The sequence below is a fragment of the Ictidomys tridecemlineatus genome, chromosome 4 (assembly GCF_052094955.1).
Source record: "Ictidomys tridecemlineatus isolate mIctTri1 chromosome 4, mIctTri1.hap1, whole genome shotgun sequence".
Taxonomy (NCBI): domain Eukaryota; kingdom Metazoa; phylum Chordata; class Mammalia; order Rodentia; family Sciuridae; genus Ictidomys; species Ictidomys tridecemlineatus.
The window spans coordinates 193,643,718-193,666,551 of NC_135480.1; the positions used below are offsets into that span (position 1 = coordinate 193,643,718).

Sequence of the window (22,834 nt, forward strand, 5' to 3'; positions counted from 1 at the left end):
ATGTGATGATGCATGTAAAACAAAATTTGGAACACCACCTAGCACGTAGTAAATAAGCAAAATAAATGTCAGGTATTAGGACTGTTTCTCTACATCAGACAGCAATACAGCAGCAAAAATATGACTGCACCCTAAATCTTCTTACTCCTAGATTGGAGTCTTTTAGAAGTAATATTAATAGCCATATTTGTGGTACACTCACAGTTCCTGCATTCCTACACCTGAGAACTGATTTCGGCGTTCCAACAAAGAAGGACTGGACACTGGCCCCAAAACCTAAACAAAAGGTAGTAATAACAAGCAGGAAAGGGAATTTAAAAAGCTTCATCATGGAAGGCAGATTCCAGGGTTTCAGAAAAAAAACAACATACCTACTTCCCAGTATATCTACACTGAATATATTTTCTTTCCTGTCTTGTTATTGTTGTTATTTGTTTGTTTGTTTGTTTTGCTTTTTCTGTTTGGATTTAGAGTGGCTGGACCTGGTTGGTTGGAACCCTTGGAATCAGGCCTCATGCTAGGACTTCAGTAACAACTATGTGCCCTGATGGATACTAGTTACTATTTATTCTATAGTTTACTAGTTACTATATATTGTACTCATTCCAATAAGATTGTGAGATTGGTATGATTAAGCTTGTTTTGTAGATCTGGAAACTCAGAGATGTTAAGGAACTCACTCAAAATACAACCAACAGGAAGCAGATAATAAGAGAAGCTAGGTTCCGAGCCAGCTCAGCTAAATTCCAAACCTTTGCTTTCTTCTCTGCATCCTGCTTCCTGAATAGCTGAGGGGGAAATGCAACTGCTCCGAGTAGCTGGGCTGGGGAATCTGGGGGATGACAGTCTACCCTCTTCTGTTGGCCTAGATTCACTGAGCACCTTCTTGCATCACCCTTTGGGATGTTAATAGTCAGGTGATACAACCCTTCAGGACAGGGAGATACTCAATTCAGGACTTAATAAGCCTAAGGAGCATGCTGGTTCCACTTAGGCATGCATGGATTATAGCATGTTCTAGTGGCAGAGTGGGATCTGATTTCCCTGCATGGGCAGAGAGAATGTTTGTGCTGAGAAAAGGAGACAGAGCCATAGACCTGAGCAGCCAGACTCCTTTAAGATATGACGAAATATTTGGGTCTTCTCATGTACTAATTCCAATATTAACCAAAAATGAAAAATAATGGCTCATCCAATAGCCACCTAACATGAGTTTGGCATCATAAAAGCTTGGCCCCAGAACCGCATTTTTGCTAGCCACATACTCATAGAGAGTCAACGATCTGTTGAGTCTCAGATATCTCTCCTATGAAACCGGAAGACATATTTCTTTTCTGTGAAAGGAGAAGACATAGTCTGCCATCTTGAATGCCATTTTCAATGGTTACTGAGGGAGGAAAAAACAAACACTCTGTTCTCTCTGAATTGTTTGTGGCCAGACCTACAAGGTCAGAGTCCAAGTCACAAAGAGACCTGGTGATTCCATAATCCCTGCTAACTGACTGAGGAATTGTAGAAAAGTCCTTAACTGTACTGGACCTTAGTTTGGCCTTCTGTAAAAGGAAAGAGTATAATAAATCAGAAAATACCAAACTTTTCACCTGAAATGCTCCCAATAATAGAAGCAAATGTTCTCACATGCTAACCTTCTCTGATTCAAGGACTTGGTATACACCCTAGGAGTTAATACAACTCTCAACTTACAGATGACAGAAACAATGGACAATACTTAGCTCAAGATGATCCAGAGAGGAGAGTGGCAGATTAGCATTTCCTGTTAAGGCTCCCAATCTCCAGAGTCTACAATTATAACCATCCATTTCTCTACCTCTACATGGTGGGCAGCATTCTCAGAGGCTGGTCCCACCTCTGAGCAGCTGGTCTTCATCCACATACCTGCTTCAACAGACCTTTGGATGCAGTGTGTCCTGGACATGCCTATCCCTAGTGGGGGCAGAAGAGAGCCAGAGCATGGATCTCTAAATGATGGAAAGGACTAAGGGATGATAGCCTGGAGCTGGGGAAGGTCTAGTATATACTTCCATAGTCCCTATTCTGCCAGTCAAATCCTGGATTACAGGGAATTTCGATGGCATCTAGGTCATAGTGCGTTATCCTTTTCAAGCTGAACTCACTGAACACTATTCTGGGAAGACAATCTGACTTAGTGAAACTAAAGCCCTAAAGGCAGAAAATGGACATTCATGACTCATTTATAATTGAGATAATATGATATAAGCTACTGGGTTATGAGAAGAATGTATGTAAGCAAATGCCGTGCCAAAAACCAGAAAATGTCTGATAAATATCAATCAAAACTGCATCTCACTGTCAAAAGAAGAAGAGCAGCCACAATCCTCAACCTTCCTCAACATCAGTTAGTGTCCCGTGCTCCCCAAGGAACTCAGCAAATACCCTGAGATGGTGTTTACAAATTTGCACCCCAAAGTTAGCATACAGGCACCCACTTGTCTTGGCATGTGGCTGCATCATTTGCTAAATATATATGTGGAAAAGTCTATCACACTCATTCCATGAATAACACAAAGGCCTTGATTTGTTCCTCCACGTGATAAGCATGCGTTAGGTCCAAAATTAACGCTGCTATCTGGCTCGGGTATGTGTATGTTTTTCCAAAAAGAGAAAATTTCCAAGTTCTACTTCAGTCCTAATCAGAATGCTTAATGCAACTGTGTTGGTTAAAAAGAAACAAGTAAAAGAGACCGAAACTAAAAGTCGGAACCACGGTACAGTCTCCATAAATACTGACTCTTGAGTGCAAGGAAGAATTGAAGGGAAGGGAGACGGTACTTATGCCAATCACTTCATCCCTGTGAGCTGCAAATTCTCAGACACAGGTTGGGGATACTATTGTTCTACCCTCATGTCCCTGGTGGAGCCATGCTAAAGGAGAAATGGAGAAAATAATGCAAGAGTGGCTTTGAGGATTATAACATGAGGTGGGGACGGCAGGTATTGCCATCGTTAGATCTTATCCTGAGCTCATAAGACCTTGTGCTTTCTGCAAATTGTAATTATTTGCTTATTTTCTATGTACCACACAAGCCATTAATTACAGCTTTCTTTTAAAGAAACCAGTAATACATATCTTTCAGACTACCACTTAGTGATTCCACCCCAATAGCCTTTTGAATGAGCCAACAGAAGCAGAGCTTTCTGCACCCATAACTTCATCTATACTGTGGAGGGTGACAGGCCAGACATCATGCGTTTTTGGCAGAAGTATAATGAGATCGTTGTGCCCTTATATGGGCTCCATAAGTGTGCCCCCTTATAGTACTTGACATGTGGTAAACACATTCTTGAGTGAAAACCAGGGTGAGTGGGGACATCAGATTTTGTTGCCAGAGTCAAGTGGGTTTGAATGCTCAAGAGCAACTGACTCCCTCTCTCCCTCGCTATGTCACCTTGGGTAAGTCTCCTTCCCCTCTGCTGCCACATGCACGACCGTATCATGAGGCTAATGGAGGGGTCTCTGAAGAGGGCTGCATTGGCTACAGACAACCCGTCTCCAGGAGCCACTGTGTAGCTGTGAAGTTTAAAGCCCCCGACACCTCAGGGCACTTGGGAACCACAGCCTGTTCTGATTTTATTCCAATTTTGTTTGTTCAGTCATTCTTGGAAAGGCCAACTGCATTTTGGAGCATTGAACCTCAGCCCTCAGCAAAGCAGGCCAAGCACGTGACAGATGTTAAACAGCTATTCCCAGAGATGTCAGCCAAAAGGCCAAGGAGTTGGAGACCCTTTATTTTCTTCTCTGAAGCACAATTAGTTTGTCACAGCTGACAGATGATGGATGGGGACGCATCATCCCAGGTGATGCCACAGAATCCATCTGCCCTGCCGTTTATCAGCCTAACCTCTTGCAATTGGCCACTTCTTTCCCTCCATCTGCTGACACTTTCCTGCCTCCCTGCGACTCTTCTCTTTTCTGTCCCTTCCCCACCCCGCATCACATCCCCGCTCACTCACCATGACGGAAATATGGAGGATGTGCATCTGCTCCTCGACAATCTCCGAGGGTTCCTGGAGCGTGGGGGCAGTGGCCCGGGCCAGCTGCCCAGAGCTGCTCATGGAGACGTGGAAGTACAAGGTGCCATTCTCCAGCCACTGCTGTCTCCAGTGCACCAGCGAGATGTCCGCGGCCGTACCAGACATCTCTACAAGACAAGACCCAAGGCACAGGGTGAGCTGCATGTCTGACTTTGGTGCTCTTGGGGTAGGGGTTCAGGGGGAGGAGCCAAACATAGTCAGAAGCTCAGGACCCATTGACTTATGCCAAAATGCCTTTCCTTATATTGAATCTGTGAGCCAGGGATCATCACTTCTGTTTATAGATGGCAAAACAGTGGCCAAGATCTGTCCCAAGTAAGAGAGAGAAATTTGGACCAGTTTGTCTGTTGCAATATTTTTTTTTTGACACCATGGATGAAAAGGTAATTCTTTTTACTTGAAAATACAATGAAACTATACAAAAGTGTGAAAGTGCCCCATTCTTCTGAGGCTATACAGCTGGGAGGAAATGCAGGAGATCTGTGAGAGGAATAGAGTTGACATGTAAATTCTTGACAAGCTGAGCTGGAGGTTTCATGGAAGAAGCTTAGAGCCGGAGAGACCCAAGAGAGCAGCCAACTCTCAGGGTGGTCCTGCATGGAAAGGAGCTTGGCCAGGGAGTTGTTCTGAGCCTGTTTCTTCTGCATTGATGAAAGTGGCTCCATTTTCTTAGCGTATACACTGCAATCCCAAGCAAGGGAGTGTTGGCACAAAAGGTTCCGTGTCTTAAAAATACTTGAAAAGCCATACACCAAGGTCTGATAAATACAAGTTAGAACTTTCTAACAGGTTGTTAAATCAGGTCTCCTGACATGAAATCCTAACTCTTATCTCTATACTGTTCCCCCCCTCTGTAAATTTTTTTTAATTGTCATTTGAATAGTATTGATTAGTATTCTGTCATGCCAACATCAGTCTCTTATTAGAGAAGAAGAGGAATGGCACAAGCACCAACAAACCCATTGCACTGGGATCATGTAACCTTGTTCCAGTGCCTTCTACTAAAGGCATGCATCCATCCATGGAAGTGTCCCCGAAGGGCAGGCCTATCTGTGCATCTTGGAATACAGTGGAAGGGTGGTGGGGCTCTTGGAGAAATGCCAGGTCTGTACCAAGCAAGAGTTACTCTGGGAGACAAGGTGCCTTAAGAGCTTCCATCAGTAGACAAGTAGACACACACACACACACACACACACACACACACACACACACACACACACTCAACAAAGACTGCTGGGCAGAACAAGTTAGAACTTTTCCTTACCCAATCATCTCATCATGTATGGTGACATTGAAATGAAAAGAATCACCTTGAAGAGATGAGGAGACGATATCTACTCACCAAAGTCTATTGTAGTGTCTGTGTATGGTCCATTCCCAACAGACTAACTCCTTGAGGTTTGTAATAAAAGGCCCTTAGGGGAAGGATGTCTGGCACTTAATAAGTGCTAAGAAAAAGTTAGCTATGAATTTTTAAGTTAGCTATCGATTTATCATCATCATTATTAATAGGAATAGGATCTAATTCCCCCTTCCGTTACTCTGAAAAAAAAAAAATACTAGAGGCATTCTTGACTGCTTGCCGTCTCTCCCAAGAGGAAATCCTTCAAAATCCATCCACCCTTCTTAGCTCCTCTGCTTCAGCCACCTGGGCCAAGATGACACCCTTCCTTTCCTGAAAGGGCTTCCTATCTTGGCTCTTTCCTTCCCTGCTTGCCCTTTCTGTCTGTTCTCAACCAGAAGCCAGGGGCATCTTGCCACGGCATAAGTCGTCTCGTACCACTAACCTCTCCACTCGAAATCCTCCACGGGCTTCCCATCTGACTCCAAGTGAAAGACAAAATGGCCAGAACACAGGAAGTTATTAGCCGAGAGCCCCGATACTTGGCATTCCCTTAGTGCCTGAAGGATTAAACAGGGCTGGAGGTAATCACAAAAATTCATCATCTCTTAGGCCCATGAGCCTCACAAGGGCCCTGAGTTCACTGTGGTACCCAGGTGGAGGAACCAGCTGGGTCTTTCCCCAGCACCTTCTCTCCCTCCCTGGCTGAGGTGAAAGGCTCCCCCACCACCCACCTGCCAGCCTCAGTGCCCAAGGCATGGGCAGTACCTTCTGTGGCGCCCACCAGCTAGGCTCCAGGAAGGTGAAGACACGGTAAATGGCCTTGCTCAGCACCTCCGTCATTTTTCTCAGAGTGCCACAAAGTCCAGAAGCAGAGGTCCAGGGAACCGGTGCTGACAGTTGTAACTAGAAATAGTGGTGTCAAACTCCGTAGTTCAGGAAGGAGGGTTCAGCTGCTGGCTGGACAGGCACTGAATGTGCTGAGAGTCCCTGGAATGACACCTACAGAAAGCCCCAAGGCAGGCCACAGCTGGCCGACAGAGCTTCCTATAGAAGGAAGCTATAGATATATATATATCTCCACCAGGAAGGCTGGTGGGAATCCAAGCTCCTTTCTCCTGTGCCTGAATCCCACTGCAAAAGCAGCTTTCCATTCCCATGATTCCACATTCAGAACAGAAAACAGAGGGTGGTGGTGTTCGTGACTGGTGCAAGGTGGATTCGTGCTCAGCTGGAGCCCGTGGGTTTCCAGTCACTGCAATCTCTCCTCCACCAGTCGTACTCGTATTGTCTCCTTTTCCTTGACTAAATTAGCCCACGAACCAAAACGAGATTGAGCTCTTTGTTTGCTCCAGCGATGAGTGCACAGTCAGCAGACAGTAAACGTTAAATGATAATAACAGTGTGTGAAACACAGTAAATATTGAATCACAGAGAATGGCTCTGGACTCGCTCTATTACAAAGAAAAGAAACCACTGTTGGGGTGGGAGGGAGCACAAGAACTCAAAGAGAAAACTGATTTAGTGGAAACCAGAGGCCTTGGCCATTCATTCATCGGTTCAGGCATTTAGTTAATCGTTCCATAAACTTTATCAAGAACTGACTCAACCCCAGGCCATTTAGTAGCTCAGAGAATGGAGTTGGATGAAACATAACCCTTGCCTTCAGGGAGCTCATGGTCCTTCAGCAATAGAAATTCTACCCAGCCTGCTGTCCACACACACACACATGTACCCTCTTCAAGTCTGGCCTATCTCCTCCTGCAGCCTCTATCACATTGCTGCACCCCTGCAGATCTTACAACTGTTCCTCAAACAGACCACTTCCCTATTGTGTCAGGGCACACAGACCTTTTGTCCAACCTTTCTGGAACACTCCTCTCAGAACTCGCAAGCTGCTGCTTCTCAGCACTTGTCTCTCAGTCCCAATGACACATGCTCAGAAAGTCTGTGCCTGACCAACGTGCTCCTCTCCGAGCTCATCTGATCTCTGTTATACTCCATTTATAAAAAAAAAAAAAAAACTGTCTACAGCACTTATCATGATTAGAGATTTATTTTATGTATTCACTTGAACATTTGTTTACTGTCTCTCCAGAAGTTCAGGGAACTTGCTTGTCTTAATTCCTTCCATTTCTAGAGCTCATTGAAAAGTGCTTAGACACATAATAAGTGCTCAATAAATAATGACTGAATTGCCATAATATATGTGCTTATGTGTATATACACATACACATACTTTCACTTATCCATAATAAGGTGGTTATAAAAATAGAATACAAAGAGTAGAGTCTCATCAAAGAATCAAAGAATAAGTAAAGATTTGATGAGAATTCAAAGGTGGGATGGGACCCTCTTAGCTTGCAGATGAAGGACTACTCCCCAGACACAATGCATGGGCATTGCAAAGGACTGGTGTTCCTCAGAGGAGAAAAGGAGCTAGAGACTGGCTGGGTATCTCAGGAGCAGGAAGCTGCACACACACCTTAGGGTGCAGCAGAAAGTTGGGCTGGAATTGTAGTCCACACACTGAAGTAAGGGCTTTGAATGCTATATTAGAGTGTGTATTTTATTCAGCGTGCAGCAGGGAACCAGTGGAGTCCACTTGATCAGAAAGCCAGTCCTGTGTCCATTAAAAACAGGTCAAAGAAATAGTAGCATGACCAAAGCCAGCTCTTGAAATTCCCTGCTGATTGATTTTCCAATTGCATTTTTCCTTTTTTCTTCCCCTAGTCCTTCCATATAAACATTTCATTGAAGTCTTCAAGTCATATTACAATCAAACTTAAAGCAAAAGAGGGACTAAACGCATTTGGTCGGGAACCAAGACGATTCCCATAAAGGCAGATTATGCTGACATGATGAATATAAAATGAAACAGCAGATATTAAAGTGGGAGAATTGGTGCGCCATGCCTTCCGGCGGTAGGCTGACTCCAGCGCTGGCCTCCCCCTCCCCCCACCTGCAGAGCTCGGGTTTATATTGGAATCATAAAGAAACACAGGGATTGCCTTTTCACCTTTCTCTGTTCTCCCCCCATGGGCTGCAGCTCTTGAAATATTCAACAGGCTCAAATCCCCTCAACCATCCTGCAAAAGCCAAGAGAGAGGATCAGCCCTCATCAGTAATTCTGGGTAGACTGCCATCCTGCCTCGGATGCCTTTCAGCCTCCTGGAAAAGAAACGAAAACTCCCGAAGGCATGTTGTGCTTTTAATTGGCTTATTCTTCCGAATCTATGGCACTCATTGTATTTTTATTTAATTCCTGAAGGTCATTATGAAAATAAGCAGCTCTTCTGATCACCAGCCATCTTGGTAACATCTCCCCAGTGGTTAACTAACAGGCCTTCTGATTCTACGGTACCAGCTGACCCTCCAGCCAATTATTTGCAGAAACTCAGAGAGAACTAACTTTCAATGAGTTCTTAAATGGTCTTTGCCTCGAGCGGGGGAGCAGACATCACAGAAGACAGCATAGAAGAACCCACTGCCTAGGTGGAGTTGGGAAAGGTAGTGACGGTGACTTCAACCATCGTTGCCACTAGCTGTTCCAGCACTCCTGGGTGATCATCATGCAGCAGGACCTGCTGAGAAGGTAGGGGACATAATCGCAGAAACATGTCCTCTTTCTACTCTCTACAATGGTTAATTAATGCAAACCTTTGTCATTTATCTCGTGGGCTATGGCAAATGATTCTGTGCTAGTTGGGGGACTCGTCTGAGAAGCAAAGAGACATTCAATAACGTCACTGAGAAGTGTTTAATTAAGGGACCACTGACAAAGGCTTGAGCACGGTTCAAGAGGACCAATGGCAGGCATGAAGCACCCAAGGTTGGCCACAGCAAGGCATCCTCACAAGGTTGTGGGGGTTAGTGGTAGTGATTAAACCCTAAAGGTGCCACAGCTGTAGGAAAGAGCTACTACGATGCTGCTGTCAGGTGGCACCTGTAGTCTTCGGTGGAAGGTGGATTATAACCCAGCCATGGCAAATGCAGGGAGGCACTGTCCAATGCCCCAGCCTCACTCCTCTCCCACCGCCAATTTCCTGCAGGCATCTCATAGAAGCCAACCTTAGTGGGACACCCAGGGGTGCTTAATTGAAGCAAACAGACAGGTCAGCCTTCCAGAGTGTACAACAGGGTGGACATGGGCGTAAATCAGATCTCGAAAGGCAAAACGAGGCTATTCAGCAGGCCCTTTAACCAATACCTTCCTTTTTTCTCCTACCATCCTCAAATGGCCATCAGGATGAAATTTCTAACTAATAACCCTGACCTTGTCACTTTTTTTGCTCAAAAAATCCTTCTGTGGTTTCTAATGTCTGTTGGAATAAAATCTAATTTCATGAGCCTGGCATAGCAGGTCCCTTGTGACCTGGCACAGGAGGCATTGTTCCCCACTCTTACCTCTTTTCACTCTTTTCCTTGAACTTAAATGTTAACTCTCATTAGATAGTTCTGTAATTTACCACACTTGCAGATGTGTTTCAACTTACAAACCCATCATCTTATAAACCCATGAACATATTAGGGCTGGGGATGTAGCTCAAAGGTAGAGCACTTGCCTCACCTGCATAAGGCCATGGGTTCCATGTGACACACACACACACACACACACACACACACACACACACACACACACAGTTGAACATATTTTCAGTCAAAAGTGAATTTAACACACCTAATCTGCCAACTGCCATAAATCAGCCAAGCCTACTTGAACTATGCTCAGAACACTTACATTAGTCTGCAGTCCTGCAAAATCCCTAACACAGGCCTATTTTGTAATAAATAGTTGAACAGCTCATGTAATTTACCAAATAATTACTAAAAGTGAAAAGCAGAATGATCATATGGTTACTCAAAGGACAGTTGCTATAGAATGCATATCACTTTCCCACTGTCACAAAGTTGAAAAATCCTAAGTCAAACCATTGAAAATCAGAGACCATCTGTACTCTGCTATTTCCTAATTCACTGTCTTTGAAGATGCTTTTTCTGAGTCTCTAAAAGCTCTCCCCACTCAACCCTGTGCCCTGCTCTGGAAGCCTTCCATGATCCCTATGAGCTAAGCACTCCTCTGTGCTTCCAAAAGGAGGAAATACCTCTTGCTGAAAAACAGCACGTGCTCTGGAGACCAACTGTTTGAATTTGGATCCCAGCTCCCCTTGGTTCAATCTATTGTGTCTCTGGACAAGATCTTAACTTCTTTGTGCCTCAGTTTCCCCCATCTTCCAAATGAGGATAATAACAGTGCCTGATGTTGGACTTACTTTTAGAATCCGATGCGATAATATAAAAAAATTAGCTCTTGGCATGTTCCGGATAGTTAAAAGCACTACCCAGATACATTTGTTGTGTATTACTTCATATGTGCAGTCACAGTATGCTGTTTCATCATTTTGATAGATAATAAATGATCTCATTACACAGCTAACCTCTCTCATTGGATGCTGGTGCAGGAATATGTCCGAGTCGTTTGTGCAGTGTGGAGCCTGGCACAGTGGCTGAACACAGAGTCTAGGCTCCATAAATGTTTTGCAAATTGAACTGAGCTGTCTCCATATCTGGATTCTGATGGGTATTCACAGAGGAAAGAGAGAAGTGATGGCAACTCAGGACATCAGTGGTGGCGTGATTCCCATATAGCAACTCCATAGAAATGTATCTAGCATCTGGCTCAAGTTTAGGCACCTTGGAGAATGCAAATGAAGAGAAGGATAATTTTAACTTTCAAAGAGCTTACATTGTCATGGAGTGAGAGGGAAGAAGTTTATATAGAAAATAGGCAATCTTAGGATTTTTTTTTTTAAGTATGTGTATAGACAGCTGGAAAGAATATACCAGAACATCAAGAATGGTACTTTTTAAATGATAGGATCGGAGGTGATTTTAATGATGTGGTGATTCATTTTTCTTTGTATTTTCTATATTGAATATAAATTATCTCTGTAACCTATGCAAATATTACACTCCCTTTAAAAGTCCGGTTAGTCAAACATTTTCTGAGATGTGGCATTGAAAGGCTCTGTCCTCAGGAGCTCAGTCCAAGAGGCTGAGCAAAGGCATGCTATAAATAGTTTTAAATTGAAGTAAGAAGCTTAGAGGAGAGGAGATGACTTTTTCCGTCATGGAGGAGTCTTAAAAGAGGGGCAGAGTTCAACAAATATCTATGAGACAGAAGGCCCTTCAGGTGCAGCAATGGTGTGAATGCAATGAGGCAAGAGGGTTGCGCATGTGCAAAGGGCTACAGTGGGGAGAAGGCAGCAGGAACCATAGAGTCCGTCACTGTGGAGGAAGCAGACAGAGGTTTGCATATCCAGTCCCAAAAAGAAAGGAAAGGGGGCTGTCAAGTCTTGCCCATGGACTATCTTCTAGTAGGACAGAAAGTTCCAGGTCCCACTTGGAGTTCCTTGGTGCAATCAGACCAAACCGTGGTTCAGAGGTTAATGAAGCTGTTTACATGTCAAAAATAAAAACGACAGGGTAGAAGAGTTAATGGGTGGATGGATGGTGAATGTTTCCCAATTGTTCTGACCTCCTCGGAGAGCTTGGGTTAGTGAAAAGAACACTGCATTTTAAGTCAGAAATGCAGACTTGTGTGCTCCCTTTATACCAATTGATTGAGGACAAATCACAGAGCCTCCATAATTCTCTTTATTGTAAAACGAGGGTCACAATCTGTCCTACTTACATCACATCTAATGTAGAGTTGGGAAAACGTAAGGCCATACATAGCAACGTGCTTGCAAATCTGCAAGGTTCTGCAGTTAGTCCAGAAAGCAAATGCAGTCATTATCCTCGGCTTCAAAATGTATTTCTCACAAATTACTGATGCACTGTCTAAAATGTGCCAGACACAGTGCTAGGCCCCGAGGACTGACTAGATGAAGAGATCTGCTTGGTTGCTGCCCTCCCAGACTTTGTGATCTGGTCTACAGCAGCACGTCCCCTTGCTTCTTTCAGTTTGCTTGTTCATCTACCTATTTAATCATTCATTCTGAGCAAAGGGCTATGTCTGTCTCGGTCACTGGTGTCCTCAGTACTTCTCATGTAGTAGGTGTACGGTAAACATTTGTTTAAGAAATGCAACATGCAATGCACGTTTCCCAAGTTTGTTGTCTTCGAGAAAAATCACAGTCAAGGAGAGCAAAAAACAAAAGTGATCAACAAAAGTGACCATTGTGTGGCAGTGGCCACCAAAGAGGATGCACAAACTATTCTGGGAGTTTGTGTGAGGTCACCCAATGCTTCTCATGGATTAGGGCTTTGGAAAGAGTAGGAGGTATTGTCTATTGTGGATATTTCATAATTATAGAGTTCCTGATGTCAGGCAGGTGAAATGCCTGCAGGATGATGGTAATGGTGTGCTGGCTTAGGAGGTGGCCCGGGAGGATAGAAGGTGAAGAGGTGGTGAGGGCTTTGTCACAGCCAAGGCCCTGAAGCAGTAGTTGGAGAAGGATATCCCAGGAGGACCTCAGACTCCCCCTCCCACCCCAGCTGTCAGCGCTTATCTCTGCCTGAGCCTCCAATCTGCCCATTTCCACCTCCTTTGGGAACTGTATCTTTTATACAAAATTGTTTTCCTAAGCCATTCAGTGGAGATAAATAATACAGTTATACCCAGTTAAATAAGGGAGGGGGAAGAGAAGAATTAAGAGATATTGGCAAGGGAGAAAAGCATATCGTTTCAGATTAGATTTGGAAATAGATGGAGGGTTGATGGAATTGATTCTCATTACTCCTAGTTATATTCTCCAGAACCATTCCCTCCTCCTTGCTAAAAATTTTTTTTTGGTTCTTACACTGGTTCTTTCTTTGTCATTTAACTTCCTTATACTCTATTATTTTCTTCATGTGTTTGCTATTCTCTCCCTCTCCCCCACCTCTCGTTCTCTTTCTATCTCAACAATGAATTTTTTTCCTCCTCCCCCCTTCCCTGTCCCACAATAATGCAAAACTAATGCAGAGAGAGGATGTCCAAGGAAACATTTGCCAAAACTCCCTTAGGCGTTGAGCTAGGGACATTCATTCATTTTCTTATTTGATTTTCATGGGAAACCCACATAGGCCAGGTAGATATTAGAATATCAATTTTTCAGTGGAGAATAACCCGACTTGCCAAAGTCTCCCACCTAGTGAGTAGCAGAACATGAATTCAAGACCTGATTTCCTGATTCCAAATTCAGCATGCTCTATGCTGTGTCTCCTGAGATGAGAACTGGAGCTTGTTTGTTTGAATAAAGAGATGGAGGGTTTGTATTCATCCTGGAGGTGTGATACAATAACCACCAAGACAGTCTCACCCTTCTGTGTTGCTCCCAGGTTCTGTTTATACATTTGGGTATTATAAAACCACTCACTGGGGTTATGTATTGCTTCCTCTGTTTTTAAGATGCAAACATCTGAGAAAGAGGTACAGGATACGTTCTGTCCTACAATGAGAGAGAGCTAAGCTATTTTTGATCCTTTCTACATTTTCTGGGTTGACCTTTAACAAGTCAAGTTTACCTCTCTCGGAGCTTCCCTTGACTCATATGGAAAAATGGGAATCACAAAACCAATCTCTTACGAATGTCGTGAGAATCTGAAGGAGCCTAGAACAGCATTCAGCATATGGATACTCCCTGTCAGCTGTCGAGCTTCTCATCACTCTTCCATCTCACCACTGTCAAAGAAAGAAGACTGAGGTTGTTTTGAGAGCAATGGGGGTGTATGTGACAGTACTAAATATGAAGAGAAAGGAAGCAGCGGGCATGGAGATAACTTCCCACTTCATTCGCAAACAGCCTCTGAGCCTATTCCACTTGGACCACTTGGACTCTATCCCTTTTCAGTCCTTTCTATAGCAATGACCTGGAATCATGGAGAAGCACAACAGAAATAGAGTGTACAGTGTTGGATAGCAGCAATCTCACATGCTTGTTTTATTGATTGGGAAAATAAGGACCAGAGAGGTACACAAATTGCCTTAAGTCACATAGCCGTATAATTCAGGGCTTTTCTTGTCACATTGTAAGAGGCAAAGATTCACAAGGGGCAGAGCAGAGAAGAGAGGCAGAAGGTCCTTGACTCCTAAAAGTGAATTAAGCAGCCTGGGGGTGGAGGTATGATAAAATTCTCTCATAATGCCAGGTTTCTCGGTCTTTCCCGAACATGCTGCCTAGAAGCCTCCTTTGTCTCCTTACTGAGTCTGACTTGTCAATCCCCAACCCAGGGGGCTCCGCTTCTGCATGCCACATGTGTGGATTCAGACGTGACAGGTAATAAAGTGTGATGAGTCGGGGGAGCGCAGACCATGCAGTCAGAAGTAAGGGAGGAAAAATAAGCCTTGGAGAAACCAGTACCCAAACAGAGAGCAAGACATAGAACAGACCCCATGCCCACTCTACCAGCTGGCTGCAGAGTGGAGGGAGAGGCTGGACTTCCTGGGATGATTCCACCCTGGTGTCAGAGTTTGGCCTAAATCCAAAGCTTAACAAAAGCCACACCACCATCCACTGGCCCCAAGGAGCACCCCTGCCACCCAGTCTTTTTTCATCCTGTGCCACCTGCCTGGAATACCCTGATCTCCTCTTTTGTCTTCATGGATGTTACCCATCCTTCAAACTCAGTTAAAGTGGCCTCTCTGAAGAATGGAGCCCAATAGGCCCTCTCCCTCCTCTGAGCCCGAAACTCCCTGGCAGGTGTCTACTCCCTTCCCAGTCACTAGTCTCACTCACCCCCTCTCCCCCATTCTCATTGGCTTTGCTAGATGACAAGATTATTTGGGGTCAGGAATCACTCTTATCTCCTGTCTTCTCCTCAGTAGCTCAGCACTTTCTGCAACAGCAGGAGATTGATGAATATGGACTGATACAAGATTAAAACAGGAGCCCAAGTAAAGACGGGGCAGCAAGGTGAGACGCAGGATTGAAATGCTGAGATAGAGAGGGCAAGAGAAATAGACTGAGACTCAGAAGTAGGAAGCACCAGGTAAGAATTCCTCAGTCTAAGAATGTACGGCTCTACCTGCCCCTGTGTTCACGTGACCACTACGGTACAGCTCGGCACCTATCAAAGCAGCCTTGTTTGGATCAAGTGGCCTGGGCCACAGCCAACCATGACCAGTAGGTGCTCCTGCATGGTCTACTTCACTGTTGCTCTCACTATTTTTTTTTTTTTTTTGCCTGCCTTGCCTCTGAATCCTAATCCTCTGAACTCAGCTGTAAGTAGATGATATGAACAGTCAATGACTCTTCTACCCTTACCTAAAAACCAGTGTCACGTGACATTGCAGATGCTCCATTGATATGTGAGTTTATTTCTCCTCCCCTTGACTCAGAGCTGGCTGCATGACTTTTTTTTTTTGACCAGTGGGGCAATACCTAGGGTGACATCCAGAGACTTGAAAAATCAGTTGCATATTAGGGCTTTCCCACTCTTGGGAGTGCCACAACTGTCCTGTGAAGGAGCCACCGGAGAGTGAAAAAAATGTCATCCATTTACATTTTGCCCCAGACAAAGCCTGCTGCTAACCACCAGATCTATGAGCACATGCATCGAGGGTCTTCAGCTTCCAGAGTACATGCCAGCAGATTGCAGACATAGGACAGAGCCCACAAAAAATCAGACCATTAGAAGAACCGTCCAGTAAAACCCAGCCTAAGTCACCAGCCCTTATTAAATATGAGCAAAAACAATTGCCTTAAGCCACTAAGTCTGAGGTTGATGCTAGCAATAGCTAACTGCTGTCTCCTGCTTTGTGAGCCACTGCTCTCCTCAAGGCTGGGTCTGGTGTCCCTGCCCCACGTCTTTCCGCTGCTCTGCTTATCGCACTACGTGGGAATCATTGCTTTACTTATTTCACACCCCACCTACCTTCTGCTCCCCAAGTCTCTGAGCTCCTTCAAACTAAAGGCCTCATCACCCTGCTTGCCTGCCTCTGCCCCACACCCAGCTCAGAGTCAGTGCTCACTGGGCCTGTGCAGCACAGAACAAACAGATATTGAAGATCTCCCCAAGCACGATCCTACCATATTTCCCTCAGCTCCTCCTCCTCCTAATCAAAGTCTCCGTGGCCCTGATTTGAGGGACTGAGTGGTTATTGATTGGCTCCAACTGCACTGCTTTGGGAGAATAATCTGCCTCTATATTCCTTAAATAAGCTCTGTGCCTGTTCGGTGTGTTCATAGCAGCCTTGATTGTAATTCAGCCGCTACTCCATTACCCTTATTTATAACGGCGGTGCTGGAGCACAGAGCCCCGGGCGTCAGCGGAATGATTACAGGACCCTTTTGACTTGCAATTCCACACCATTCAGTCCAATTTAGGTTGGCCACAGATGGTGCCCTGTGGCAGGGAAGGGCCGATTAGAAGATGCCAGACTGAGGGTGGGATGGAGGAAACAGGGATCTACCTTCTGGAATTTCTCACTGCATCAGAAGGGGAGGAAAAAATACTTCCAATGGTTCACCACCTCTCCTGACCAGGAGAGAGTGTCTGTCCTTGACAAATCAGGCCCTTCTCCAGGGATGTCAGGCACCAGGAGTCCTGGGACCTTGCTGGGCCACCTCTTTATTCAGTCTAAATGCCAGATACCTCTCCCCTGGTGACGTCATGGAATATTGTTTCCATTTTACCCGGGATAGCAAGGGGAGAAATAAAATTCCATTCTTGTCTTCACTCTGTAACCTTAGGTGGGACATTTCTATCTCTGGCTCTGGGTCTCCTCCTCTTCCAGAAAGGGGGACTGATCCCTCCTCTGAGTCCTTCTCTAGGAAGTAAAGGAAGAAATTCATGAAAAAAGAGCATTAAATACAATATTCTCTGTGCAAAAGTGGAGGTTATGATCAATGTCAGTCAACCTGATGGAAGATGTCTAGAAAATGGAATCCAAGTGGTTCAACAGGAAAGACTGGAAGTCCCTCTGGATTTTGAATACTCATGTTCCCCAGTCCAGTGAAGGGCCAGAGCTTAGTCTCAGAAGGAGCCACCTGTGTGGTCACCTCTGTCCCTTGTTTTAGTTGAGAAATCCTTCCACTTAACATCTCAAAGCCTCACTTTCATTATGTAAACTCAGGAAAATAATATAATTACTGGAGCGTGGGCCAGGGAATCAGGAACTGGTTCTTATCTTTGTAATCAGTGCCTAGAATAGTGCCTGGCATAATGGAGCCACTTAATCTAAAAATAACAGAATGCCCGGTACTGGTTTAATGCTTAAAGGGTTCCCAGCTGTGTGTACATCTTCTCTTCCATTCTCCCAGCATTGCCATCAGTTACAGGTAACAATCAATTCACAAGTACCTAGCGTTGAGGTACGTGTCAACACAAGGATGGGCACTAGTCTGTGCTCAGTCAGGTCTGCAGCAGTCAATGCTGCTCGAACCACCACGAACTTCAGTGCTACACAAATAAATTGCTTTTGCTCCAGTTAATAGAGATGTTTGGGATCACTAGCTCGGAAGCACCCAGGCTTGTCTTTGATTGTAAGTTCCTGGAGAATAAGAATCACATCTGTTGAACGTCCTCTTTGGAGAACTATGGTTCCAATCTGGAATGCTCTCGGGGTGTCCAATTAGGAATCGTGAGTCTGAGTTGTCACATCTCCACTGGCCCCATGCACTTTGTTCTTCTACTTCCAGAACCATGGAAACTCCAAATTTGTGTCAGCTCAGTAAACATTTCTGGAAGCACTTCACTGCCCCAGATCCTTTGCTGGCAGCTGTCACATATCATTTCCTTGAGTCTCCATTTCTCACTTAGAATCAAGAAGATTGAACCATACAGAGGAAAGGGGGCTTGTCCCAGATTACAGAGCCAATCAAGAGCAGGGCTGGTGAGACTCCAGGCTCTTGACTTCAAGGACAGACTCTGCATTCCACCTGCTAGATTCTGAGTAGCCTCCTTGCTCTGCCGCTGACTTGAGGTGTCAGCTGAGAAAGGAACCTTCCTCCATGAACCTCGCTTGTCTCACCTATAAAATGGAAGCAGTTGTAGTACCTGCTGAGGCTGTTTAGAACATTTACTAGAAAAGACTGGTAGCGGGAAAGGTGCTTTGATCTCATTCTCCTTCTTTATAGAGACGGTGTTATGCAATCAGAGAACAGAGTGAAGTCTGTCACCTGATTTAGTTTACATGATGAATCTCCATACATGCATCTCCGCTGTACCATTTTTTTTCTAAGAATGACAACTGGGAGAAGAAGGGCTCACGCCCTCAATGTCCCTTCCATTCATTATATCTATTCCATTATAGCCATTTTATCTTTTCAGCAAATTTCTCTTTAACGACCACTTATATGGTGGTATAGTTGCTACCACCAAGACCATCATCTCATTTCCTGTCCACAGTGAATACATTAGAAGGAACCATCCTTCCAGAAGCTGGGAGGAATGCCCTTGCAATGGGCAGGTGTGATTATCATAGAGGGAACCAGGCTGTTTACTGGTGTTGACAGTGAAAGCCAAGTTTGATAAATCATCTCTAGAAAGAATAAAAGGGGCTGGATACAGTGGTACGCACCTGTAATCCTAGCAGCTCAGGAGGCTGGGGCAGGAGGTTTGCATGTTCAAAGCCAACCTCAGCAACTTAGCGAGACCCTGTCTCAAAATAAAGTATAAAAAGGGGTGGGGATGATGTGTCTCAGTGTTTAAGAGCCCCTGGGTTCAATTCATGGTACTAAATAACAATAATAATAAATAAATAAAAGGGAAATCAGGCCTGGTGAGTTACAGGTACACCAGAAGTCATGTTTGCACAACCTAAAAATATCTTCAAAGTTGCTCAACCAGGTAAGTACACATATTTATAAGTCTGTTCTCATAGATGCATGTTTTCATGAATCTTTGCATCTGTCCACTGCCAGAAAAGCTTTCAGTCTCCTTAAAGATGATCATCAGGGTGCTCACACATGTGGCTGTTTTCTCACACACAGGCACACACACACGCAAGTTGATGTGTTCAAATATGAAAACAGACACCAATGATACAGCATCTGAAGTTTTTCACATATACATTGTGCAAAACTGCTCTCTCCTTTTTCTGGCATCATCACCTGACACACCTGAACAGGTATCCACAGGTAGATTTGCACATGCATGAACACCACCAACACAACAACCTGAAGAACCTGTGCAACCCTCCCACCTACACTCTCACATAGTATGTGCAGTTAGTTCAGCCTCATACCTATTCTGTTACCCATCCTCTGTCATGCATGCTCAATCATGAATATGTGGACGAACGTGCACACTGGCTTATTTCATATGTCTGCATACAGCCACATTCATGGGCAGACATACACATGGGTACTCAGGCATTCACGTACATACTGCTGTGGGGACATTTAACCTAAGGACATACCCAAGTTCTCATTTGTGTCCTCAAATAAGCAGGCACATAACTGGCATTGGGGAATGTCCTTCTGAGCCCCTGGACTATCTCTGGATCTCTTCCCCTGGAGGCCTTGTTTTGCACTCAAGGAGAAAGTCCAAATCCTCTCCTGCAGTTTCCTGAAAGCCTATTTCTTCTTTTCTAGTATGACTGACAGGCCATCGTGGAGCAAAGAAGAGCAGAACAGCCCTGTTCCCCAGCTGTCCATCCACTTAATCCTTTCTGATTTTGTTATGGGAAAAAAAAAAATCCACTGATTTGCTATTTCATCCCCTCGGCCTGATGTCCTTGAAAGAGACAGACTGACATGAGGCAGAAAAAGGCCCGCTGATGCCAAGCCCCAGAGAGTCCAGAGACATTCCCATGGGGCTCTGGGTTCCACATACTAAGCAGGAAGCCAGAGCCAGTGTCCTGGATGTCAGATCAAGAAAAACCAGAGTGGACATAATGCAGTGGTTCTCCTCACACCCTTCCAAGGTCAGGCACTACGCCCAGCATAATGGAATCCATTGCATCATCAGAACACTTTTGAGAGAGCCACAGGCAAGCCCATTTTACAGAAAAGGAATTAAGATTCCCAGAGTGAAGACATTAGTCTAAGGCACTGACTGTATTAGAAGGGAGCAGGAATGGAGATCCAAACTCAGCTCTGCTTGCCTCAAAGTACCTTCAGTACTCATCGGAATCTGGCAGGAGGCTGACCAGTCACGTGTTCCTGCCTGGACTCTGGAATCCTCCTGTTTCAAGTGCATTTTCAGGAGTTTAGCTTCCTAGATGAGCACCAGTGCACTTCAGAGGCATTTCCCCAGCCTACGAGGACATGCGGAACTGGATGAGGAGATAAGAAGGACAGATACTTCAGGGAACAAAAGGAGGAAAGGAGAATGGGCCAAAGAAGTGAGAAGAGAGTTTCAAGAGAAGTATAGTGCATCTTTCTTTTTTTTTTTTTAACAATATGCACTGAGCTCTTCATTGTAGGAGATGCTGGCAGTGCTGTGGAAACAGGGCAGGATTTGCATTCACCTAGACTCTTGGGGCCAATGCTTGTTTTTTTTTTTTTTTTTTTATAAATACCTTTTTTCCCCCAATGCCTGTCTTATGGTGTGTTTAAAGCATGACAAAATTTAAAATAATATGTTTTCCAAATAAGTGAAGGAGAGGAAAAAAAAAGGCCTCTAACATGCCCTGTCCCTTGTCATAAGTCTGATCACAACAATGAGCATCAATTATCCAAGACTTTTATGTTCATTTTTCATAGGATCTCCACAATTATCGATATTTGCCCATTATATATTCATGTGCACATATGTGTATACATATACATACTTGGCTTGGGGGACAGCATTCAGACCTCCTGAGCCTTCCTCCTGCTTCTCTGGCTAAAGACAGTCCTCTTACTACCCTTCCTAATAATGCCACATTTGCTATCTGCTTTAACTAATTCCCATGAGACTGGTGGTCACTTAGCGTAAGACTCCAGAGATGGATGGATGGACCCTGAGAGATCATCTAGAGATAGCAAAACTGATCGGAAGTGGTGGTGGTGTGGTCAATGACTCCTCCAGCCCTCTGACCCTGAGATCAACCCACTTTTTAGAATGTGCTTTGTAGCCAACCAAGCAATTTTGAGATTGAGAAATCCTCACCCCAAGGTTGCTAATCCAGAAGGCAGAAAGGCAGATGCCTCTGAGCTCTTCAAGTGCTGAAGAGAGGGCGGTCCTTCCAACTCTGGAGCTTCCGGATTAGCAAAGCCATTCTACCTGTGAGCCAACTGAGGCCTGGGGAGGGGAAGGAATTTGCCTAAGTGGGCAGCCCTCTCAAAGGAAATCCAGTCTCCTTTCCCACATTATCCATTCCACTCTGAACAGCAGTGGAAGAACTATGAGTAGAAGTGTGGGAGACAAGTGTGGATGTCAGGCCAATGGGGGACCCAGAAGTGCCACTTTGTGCTCCAGGGTCTTGGACTTCTGCTGACTTCCTGGGCACATGACTTAAGAGACACCCGGGACCCAGTGTTCAGAAGGGCCCCACACTTAGTTTATGACTCCTCTATTGCCATCTTGAAGTTGTTGACAAGTGGCCCCACATTTGCATTCTGTACCAGGCCCTGCAATTTGCACAGTTAGACACGTTCCCTTCCTGAGCCTCAGCTCCTTCACCTTTGAAACATGGTTAGAGAGGGTGCGACTTGACGAGGTGTGTAGCCAATACAGTCTTAACCTTGCCACCTCTTCCTTGGCACTTGTCCTTCTAGTACAGCTGGCCCTTCATATCCATAGGTTCTCCATCCAGACTTAACCAGTGGGGAAAATTGTACGTGCCCAGATTTTTTTTTTTTCCTTGCCATTATTCCCTACGCAGTACAGGACATTTTCGTTGTTTGGGTATTAGAAGTAATCTAGAGATGATTTAAAATATTGATGATGATGGACTAAGTTATAAGCAAATACTATGCCATTTTATATAAGGGATGAGAACAACTACAGATTTTGGCGTCACTGGGGATCTTGGAACCCATGGATTCTGAGGGATGACTGTCCAGGCCAGTAGAGTTTTCTCCTGCAGGCACCTATAGTCTCTGCCCAAAGGATATCCCAGCCTTCAAGAAGGACAGACCAGAAATAACAGGAAGCTCTCATGCCCTCTACTTACCCGCTTCTAACCAGGAGTACTTTTTGGTCCATGACAGGTGGGAGGAGGAGAATCAGTGCCCCAGTTTGAGATAATCCTGGCATGTTGTATACTATGAAGTCCTCATTGTCCATTGCAGTCCCCTGTTCATTTTACACCCTTCACTGGCTCTCCTCCCTGCCTGCTTGTCTCCCCATGGGTTTTCTAGGATCACCTCTCAGATAATTATTTGCACTCATCTCCTCCACCCAGGGTCTGCTTCTGGAGAGCCCAATTTAAGACAGGGCTGCTCAAGCTTAATTGAGATAATGCATGTGAAGTACTTAAGACAGCATCAGGCATAGATACAAGTCCTCAATAAATGGTAGACTTACAAAAAAAAAAAGGAAGAAGAAAGAAAGAAAATAGCT

The 22,834-nt window shown here is 44.7% G+C and overlaps 1 protein-coding gene across 4 annotated transcripts in view; it reads right to left on the reverse strand.

The window, feature by feature from the left end:
• Positions 1-22,834, reverse strand: part of Astn2 (astrotactin 2) — an 837,958-nt gene that overhangs the window by 716,096 nt on the left and 99,028 nt on the right. For all 4 annotated transcript variants that reach the window (XM_078048074.1, XM_078048075.1, XM_078048073.1 and 1 more), the window contains exon 2: positions 3,994-4,181. In XM_078048074.1, the coding sequence (XP_077904200.1) occupies positions 3,994-4,181 (188 nt within the window). The remainder of the gene's footprint in view (positions 1-3,993; positions 4,182-22,834) is intronic.